General features: G+C 42.0%; 2 protein-coding genes across 5 annotated transcripts in view; one reads left to right on the top strand and one right to left on the bottom strand.

Moving 5' to 3' along the window:
* Window positions 1-745: 745 nt before the first annotated feature.
* LOC120715711 (type II inositol 3,4-bisphosphate 4-phosphatase-like) overlaps window positions 746-9,106 on the bottom strand; it is a 28,430-nt gene continuing 20,069 nt past the window's right edge. For all 4 annotated transcript variants that reach the window (XM_040002800.1, XM_040002801.1, XM_040002803.1 and 1 more), the window contains 4 exons: window positions 8,890-8,987; window positions 8,646-8,743; window positions 8,156-8,310; window positions 746-1,046 (listed from right to left, as the gene is read on the bottom strand). In XM_040002800.1, the coding sequence (XP_039858734.1) occupies window positions 926-1,046; window positions 8,156-8,310; window positions 8,646-8,743; window positions 8,890-8,987 (472 nt within the window). In that variant the 3' untranslated portion in view covers window positions 746-925. The remainder of the gene's footprint in view (window positions 1,047-8,155; window positions 8,311-8,645; window positions 8,744-8,889; window positions 8,988-9,106) is intronic.
* LOC120715714 (tripartite motif-containing protein 16-like) lies at window positions 3,545-5,310 on the top strand. Its single transcript, XM_040002804.1, has one exon. It carries the CDS (start codon window positions 3,545-3,547, stop codon window positions 5,216-5,218), a length of 1,674 nt encoding a protein of 557 aa, XP_039858738.1. The 3' UTR covers window positions 5,219-5,310.

Genomic DNA, 9,106 nt, shown 5'->3' with positions numbered 1-9,106 from the left:
CCTCCTAAGTGGATATCAGGCTCTTGTAGAGCAAAATTTAGTATTGTGCTCTAGACAACCCAAAATGTGATGTCCACATATGTGGACGCCAGGTCCTAGGAGGTTAAACAAATGTGGGAAAACAAAAACAGCAGGTGTGACTTACTTCCCATTTCCAAAATGTTTCACTCCATTTTGTTTATTCGAGAAAAAATGTTTCTTCTTCACAACAAAAGCTCAAAAAAAGCTTAACCAATCCTTAAACAGTCCATGGATGGATTCAACATTATGACAGGGAATTAACTGCATATTAGTGGAAGTGAAAGCAGTGATTACACAGAAGTCTTTGTGTGCATAGAAATAAAACTACAAAAATATCGGCCCCAGCACGTCTCCATGGCTAAACTTGTACACAACAAACACTCCTGACCTACATGGCCAAATTGGAATTTATAAGATGCATATAATTCAGGGATTTACTTTAACACCAGTGTTGTATTCTGGTCAATGCAGGAAGAGTTTATGATCAATGATATAAGTTATTGAAAGCAGGGATGATTTTAGTAATTTTTTCACATTTGATCAGATACTGAACTTTGATACTTATCAATATTTAATGTTTTCAGTTTACAGATTTGTTTCTGGGGTAAATGAAAAAGTGGAGACAATTTAGCAGATTCATGTGTTTTTGGAGTCCCAGACCACAATGACTTGTGCTGCTGCATATATCATTACCCATTTGGTTTAATTTAATATTAGACAGAAATAAGGCGAGTGTTTAAGTGTTTATTGCAGAAAAATGTTGGTCATTCAAATTTCTACACCCACAATAAACATTTTTATGAACACAGAAATAAAAATAACACTGTCATCACATTATAAAACAAATTAATGATAAAAGAAATTATACACACATATGTACATTTTATGTACATTTTATGCATTCTTATCCATAGCTGCCATCTGGAGGTCTGTAGAGTTTGGGGAAGGTGAGAAGCTGGACGCTGCTGAAGGCAAACTTCCTGCTGCCAATGTTTTTCTCCACGTTCTCCATCCTGCAGCCATCCCTGCATACATACAGAGCAGGGCAGAAAGAGACACAAATACACAAATTAACATTGAGTCATGGACATACGATGGTTTAAGATTAGCATTTTTCATAAATATCTAAAACCAGTGGCAGTATATCTATATCGATATATAGATATATATAGATATATATATATATATATATATATATATATATATATATATATATATATATATATATATATATATATATATATATATATATATAGATATCTATATCTAGATATAGATATCTATATCTATATCTATATATATCTATATCTATATCTATATATATATATATATCTCCCCCCCCCCATTTTTGCACATGTCGAGGAGCGTGTCAGGCTACATTTCACTGTGTGTTATACTTGTATAACTATGCATGTGACAAATAAAGAACCTTGAACCTTGAACCTCTGGATAAATGAACACACTTATCACACATGGAACTCAAATCCAATTTGGGATCACCCAGACAGAGAATAGAACAAAAGCCAACATCCAAAGAAGAGCTTTGAATGTCCTTAGTAGCCTGGAGAACTATTCCTGAAGACTTTACAGAAATTACAAGAAAGTTGCCTAAGAGAGTTCAGATTGCGCTGGTCAAAAATATGTTTGTACCTTTTATTCACTTTTAAGCTCATTACACTTGTATAAACTCTGTTTTCCCCATCTCTACTGTAAATAGCTGCATTTGTTTCCCATTTTCCATGGTGTTCACAATGGTGCCGAAACCCAGCCGCCATGTTGGACTCCAAGCCTGCACAACCAGTACAGCTGCTCCAGCTGTTAGTCCGAATATTGGTGAATATCGTGGTCATGCACCATGAGGAGGTGGCGGTGTACAAAGTACAGCTGGACAGGCTGCAGAAGCGACAGACCGAGGTGTTGGAAAGGCACTGGCGGTGTTGATGCATTGTGGAGGGCGACGACCCGCAGTCATTTCTGGAAACCTTCCGGGCCACAGCAGAGGCATGCCAGTGGCCTGCCACAGAATGGACACCGTGGTTGCTGCCAATGCTGTCGGGAGAGGCTCAGACGGCGCCTTTGAGCCTGTCATCTGCTTTACGGGGCAGTTTTGAGGACATCAGCCATGCGGGGCTCGATTACTTGGACCTCTCCCCGGAGGATCACCGCTGGCGCTTCTGGGTTTGTCAGCTGGTGGGGGAGGATCAGTCATTTGTGTGGGCCTATTAGCTCCACGATGCAGGGGCTATGTGGCTGCAGCCCGGACCATCGGAGGGGGAGGTATGCATACTGGCAAAGGTGGTCTTGGAGCAGTTTGTGGATGGTCTGCCAGGGAAACAGCGGTCTGATGCCTACCATGCACTGGGGCACCAGTCCAGGGAAAAGATGGCCTTCTGTTCGGCTTGTCTGGAGCCCCTGACACTTTCTAGCATCAAATGGACCAGGTAGGGGGGCACACAGTGCACAGGCTGCCACCTTCCTGGATGATGTTATCATTCACAGTAACACCTGGGTGGAGAATGTGCAGAAGGTGGGCATGGTTCTGGAGTCTCTGATCCAGGCAGGGCTCACAGCCAACAGTATCTGGGGTACCACTTGGGGGGTGGGCAGGTGCATCCACAGGCGGAGAAGACAGTCGCCATTGCATCTGGCCTGTGCCCCAAGACCAAAAAGGAGGTGAGGAGGTTCCTGGGGCTGGTTGGGTACTGTCGCCGGTTTGTGCCTGGGTTTGCGGACCTGACCAGCCCCCGTGAGATGGGGGGCTGGTCAGATCTTGTCTAGTGGATGAAGCGGTGCCAGGTGGCGTCTTGCAGATGGACGCCTCAAACGGAGAGCTGGAGCCAATTTGTCCCAGCAGGTAAGGGGGGTTGACTGCCGTAGGTGCAGCCAGATATGGCCCTGACCTCAGTCTGGCAGTGGGTGTGTGTGGTGTAGGGCTGTGAATAAATGACTGAACAGTGACTGAATGCTGTGGGTCCGTGGTGTTCACACCAATCAAAAAAAAAAAAAGGAAAAAAAATGTATAGTTCAAGAATTTTTCAGTAGTACAGGATATGTGACAGCATGGGATGAGCTGGCCAAACACATGGACTCAGCTGGAATTAACTGAGCTCCAGAGGGGCACTCATTCTCTCATGAATGTTTCCAGAAGCAGTTTGCCTGGCTAAGTGCTCAATTTTAAACGCCTGGAAGTGATTGGAACACCCAAATTCATTGATTTGGAAGGATGAAAAGAATACTTTTAGCAATACAGAATATCTTATAATAGTCAGGGCTATGAACTGCAATGTGACTGGTTGGCAATTCCAAATAGGTCCATAGGAGCAGATCATATGACCAAGCATCAGTCTTTTACAATTTGAAGGAGTGGTAAAACATTCCAGCAAAGTTCAAACTGATGATAATAAAAATGTAAAGTCATAAATGCTGCTAAAGTTCAAACTGCACCCTGTTCTGTAGTCTAAATGAAACAACCTGTCTGACAGCTTCTTTCTTATTAAAATATCGAGTGTTGCTGAGAGGAGAAATGGAGCAGAAAGGAGTTCAGCTGGATTCAGAGAAATTCTCTTGTTCCATCTGTTTGGATCTACTGAAGGATCCGGTGACTATTCCCTGTGGACACAGCTACTGCATGAACTGTATTAAAACACACTTTGATGAACAGGACAGGAAGGGAATCCACAGCTGCCCTCAGTGCATGGGGCAATTCACAACGAGGCCTGTACTGGTCAAGAGTACCATGTTAGCAGACTTACTGGAGGAGCTGAAGAAAACTGGACTCCAAGCTGCTCCAGCTGATCACTGCTATGCTGGACCTGAAGATGTGGCCTGTGATGTCTGTACTGGGAGGAAGCTGAAAGCCATCAAGTCCTGTTTGGTCTGTCTGGCCTCTTACTGTGAGAAACACCTCCAACCTCACTATGATGCAGCTCCGTTAAAGAAACACAAACTTGTTGACCCTAACAGAAAGACCCAGGACAACATCTGCTCTCGTCATGATGAGGTGATGAAGATTTTCTGTCGTACTGATCAGCAGAGTATCTGTTATCTCTGCTTGATGGATGAACATAAAGGCCATGAAACAGTCCCAGCTGCAGCAGAAAGGACTGAGAAGCAGAAGGAGCTCGAGGTGAGACGACTAAACATCCAGCAGAGAATCCAGGAGCGAGAGAAAGATGTGAAGCTGCTTCAACAGGAGGTGGAGGCCATCAATGGCTCTGCTGATAAAGCAGTGGAGGACAGTGAGAAGATGTTCACCGAGCTGATCCGTCTCATCCAGAAAAGAAGCTCTGATGTGAAGCAGCAGGTCAGATCCCAGCAGGAAACTGAAGTGAGTCGAGTCAAAGAGCTTCAGGAGAAGCTGGAGCAGGAGATCGCTGAGCTGAAGAGGAAAGACGGCGAGCTGGAGCAGCTCTCACACACAGAGGATCACAACCAGTTTCTACACAACTACCCCTCACTGTCAGCACTCAGTGAGTCTACACACTCATCCAGCATCAATATTCGTCCTCTGAGCTACTTTGAGGATGTGACAGCAGCTGTGTCAGAGACCAGAGATAAACTACAGGACATTCTGAGAGAGGAATGGACAAACATCTCACTGACAGTCACTGAAGAGGATGTTTTACTGTCACCACCAGAGCCAAAGACCAGAGCTGGATTCTTAAAATATTCACGTGAAATCACACTGGATCCAAACACAGCAAATATGCATCTGGTATTATCTGAGGGGAACAGAAAAGTAACAGTAAAAAGACAAAAGCAGTCCTATTCTAATCACCCAGACAGATTCACTTTCTATTATCAAGTAATGAGTAAAGAGAGTTTGACTGGGCGTTGTTACTGGGAGGTGGAGTGGACAGGGAGAGGAGTTTGTGTAGCAGTCGCATACAAGGATATTGGGAGAGCATGGTACTCAGATGAATGTGTTTATGGAGGAAATGACAAATCTTGGGCATTACGTTGTGACACACATAGCTATGATTTTCACTTCAAGAATCTCTCAACTCCTGTCTCAGGTCCTCGGTCCTCCAGAGTAGGAGTGTACCTGGATCACAGAGCAGGTATTCTGTCTTTCTACAGCGTCTCTGAAACCATGACTCTCCTCCACAGAGTCCAGACCACATTCACTCAGCCGCTCTATGCTGGACTTTGCCTTTTAGACTACAAAGTCACTGCAGACTTTATTAAACTGAAATAAACAAAAGTCATTGAGGGACAATTGGTTAAAATGTGTGATTTAGTTTCCAGTTTCTTTGGTCTCCATTGTTGTTGCTGTGAACTCTCTGTCGTGCTACTTCTCTGCACAGAGATCATCTGTCAGTCACACTTCATGTGCGCTACTTTGATGTCTTATCATGTTTCATTTAGATAATGATTGACTTTGTCTGGATGGCTCTACTTCCGGTGTCTCTAACCGTTGAGTTTTTTTCAGCTACACTGAATGAAACCGCATACATATGTGAACTTCCCTCTTCTCGAAAAGTTTCAGGAATATTTTGGCTAATGTATATTTTTTAAAGTCAATTCAATTTATTCATGGACCGTAATAGAAAAACCAGCAGATTCATTAATTCATTGCACAGAATTTGTTCTCATTTTGTAAAACAAACAAAAAAAACATTTAGAATTACATTCACATTTATTTTTAGATTTTGTTGTTCATTGTGATCGTCTCTCGTCATTACTTGATTATTCACAGCTCATATCCTGAGTCATACACACTGATTGTGTGAATGTTGAAGTCTTGAAGTGACTGTTCTGATTTGGTGTTATATAAATAAAAACTGTTTTGACTTTAAACCAAATTGAATGACGTGAATCTAAAAGTTTACTCCATGTAAACATCACATGATGTCAGAGTGAACCATAGGATACAGACGACTTCATGTTAAAGGATGATTCTGCTTTATTTTAGCCTGCTGTATTTCCCATCATGTGTCTGTTGTGATTTAATGAGTCATGAACTTCATCCTCCACCTGTGCTGTGCAGTTACATAAAAACAATGAAAGGCCAAGAAATAATAATCATTTTTAATATGAATCATTTTAATGAATTTATTATGACTGAAAACACACACAAATAAAAGGGTTTAAAATGAGGTGTATGAGCCTAAAATATGGAGATGATATGTGTCAGGCACTTTATTCATTGCATTCTGTGTATTTTTATGCATTAGTTTTTTACTAACACTTACCACCCGCAGGAGGTTTACAGGACTTTTTAAATAGAGTGAGGAGGACCCGCAGGACATCACAATATTTGATTAGTAAAGACAGACGTATTACAATGTGTTACATTGTTGCACAACAGAAATTTCTATTAACTTATTGTTTTGCAAAATAAGTTCACACATAGATCCTTTACTTAACTAGTTACTGGTCATCTTACTCAAGTATGTATACTAAGGTTTTAGGATCAAAATATAAAGTACTCATTAGATTACAGTAACTGATCTTCAGCAAGTATGATCACCTCTATAAAAGCAGAAGCTTCAGCAGTGTGCTGCTCACAAACATTCGTGTTTGTGCTGAATGAAAACACAATGCCACAATCTTCCCAGCAGTGAATGTTTCAGTAAATTCACAGCAATGTCAGACCATCCAAAAAACAGAGAGCTACATCTCTGACTCTACAGGCCTCAGTTAGCATGTTAAATCTCTGAATTGCCAAGTGGCAGCCAAGAAACCTGAAGTATTTAGAGCATTTCTGTAAAGAGGAGTACAAACATCTTACTGCTGAACTTGCCAACAAGGGTTTCGCCACCAAGTAGGAAGTCCTGTTTTGCATGTTCTCAAATACTTGTTTCACTCAGTGACATGAAAATTAATTTATAACTTTTATGTTGTGGTTGTTATGCTGCCTCTCTCCATTAAAATTACAGACTGTTCATGTCTTTGCACTTCAGTAAAGTACTAGAGTAAATGTTTGTGCTACAAATTAATTGTATCCTAATCCTCGCTATAAATTGAAAGGTAAAAAAAAAAAAAAAAAAAGCATTATCAACCATGTCTCAGTCACAAACTGTGGTCTGGTAATAATAAAGTCAAATTTCAGATTGCAAAGCCATAACAAATAACCGGTCTGCTTTTCATTCAAACTTGTTCCTCTGTTGGTCTCTAAACAGAATGAGCAGCATAGCAGAGAAATGATGTGCGACAGGGAAGAAGAGTGGGGTGGACTTTGAGGAGGGGTGCACATTATTGAGTGAACACTTGAGCACCATCTAAAAATTTTACTTTATCAAGATTTGTAACTTTATATTTTATTAAAGTGAATCTAATTTACTCTTTTTTTGTAGACATATGGTTCCTATGACTGTATATATACATATACAGCTATAAATAAGCAAGAACATTTCCCTAAAAATGTAAATACCCCCCCAAACTCTAAAACATGTCCAGTGTGGGATTTACATTAGAGGATACTTACTGACTGACATATTGTTTGTTTTAGTCTTTGGTATCATTCTTGTGAATAAAACTTTCCAACAAATGAAAGAGAAAAATAAAGAAAGCCGCCTCTCGTCTCCTTAAACTGAATTAAATCTCATGAACACGCTTCGTCTGAACAAACCTGACAGAAAATAGTAAGAGTGATAGTGATGCAGTCCACTTCCCAGTGTTCCCAGTCTGTGCTGCTCTACTGGTATTTTGCCAGCAGTATAACGAGGCTGAGGATGAGCCAAAGAACCAGGAGGTGAGAGGTCACCAGGAGAAAGGCCACTGGGTAAAGGTGCCGTCTGGGGGCTTTGGGGGCCAAACACTGTGGGAGTTCTGAGGGAGTCTCCCCTGGATCTAACCCAGAGACAGGGAACCCTGACTGGGTGTAACAGCCAAGCATCTGCCCCCAGGACAGACGAGATCTGGAGGATGAGCAGGGGTGTTTGTGTGCAAGTGTGAATGAAAGCCGGGGGGGGCAGAGAAGGAAGAGATGTGAAGAGAAAGAGAGGGAATTGATGGCATGAAGTAAAAGAACAAAGAGAGAAAAAGATTAAACTGAAAAAGTTTTGCAACATTTACAATAAGTGGAGAACAAAACGGGGAAACAGGAAAAACAAACGAGGCGAACAAACAGAAATAAAGGAAGGCAAGAGGAAGAGGATTGTTGTGTTTTTCAGGAGAAACAAAAACACACCTTCTCATCCAGTCCAGTGCGGTGCTGAAGTGCTGCTGGCTGAGTGTGTGTCGCTCCCGCAGTAAGGCGCACTGCTCCAGCGTCACCGACATCGCAGTGCGGTCCTTCGCACTCTTACAGCTCGTCAGCCGCACACCGTTCACCTTACGACACACCTGCACGTGACAAAAACACTTTGTTCAAAGGCCCAAAGCAGAGAAAACACATTAATATTATGTGAAGTGTTGTAGCAGAGGTCCTAGTGTAAATGCCCCTTGAGTAAGTTCAACGTTGACAGTCAGCTGAGCCCTTTCTGTGGGGCTTGGACGTTCTTCGCCTGTACAAGCATATTATTGCTTGTGAGGTTAATTAGTGTTTCTAAACTGGTTACATGGAGTAAAGGAGTCCCCATCAGGAGCACTGGGATATTTCCCGGTGGTTCCCACCAGGTGATCCCCACAGAGTCAGGTCTTAAAAATCTTACATGAGTAAGTCTGTTTCAGGTGCTTACCTTAGCAGCGATCCACAGAACCTCCACGTTCTTCCTCTTCTTGGCCTCAATGCTGCGTTCCAGAGAAGACAACAAGTCTGCCAGCGACTGGATACCAGCTGACAGAAGAAGAAGGAAGTTCAGTTCAGTCATTGTTTCACTGTTAGCGATCAGACAACCCTCTGTGAGCAAGCAATTAGCAAGAGTGGGAAGGAAAGCACCCTTTTAACAGGAAGAAACCGCAGTAGTGATAAAAAAGCCTTACCCATGTCCGGCAGTCTGTCCCTCAGTGTGTTACAATAAGCTTTGAGACGCTCACAGCTCTGCTGGTTTATTCTCTCCTGCAACGAACAGTCACCAAACCTGAAAACAAACATCAGCTTCTGAGTATTTTTACCAAGAATGGAGAGAAATTTCGCAGCTTACAGGAAGCAACCTTCTATTTTTTGTTGTTGTGATAATATAATGTTTAATGTTCATAA

This window comes from Simochromis diagramma, unplaced genomic scaffold (assembly GCF_900408965.1).
Source record: "Simochromis diagramma unplaced genomic scaffold, fSimDia1.1 OVJJ01000457.1, whole genome shotgun sequence".
Taxonomy (NCBI): Eukaryota; Metazoa; Chordata; class Actinopteri; order Cichliformes; family Cichlidae; genus Simochromis; species Simochromis diagramma.
Note: the sequence above shows the minus strand (reverse complement) of the source record. Positions and strands in the feature narration are given on the sequence as shown.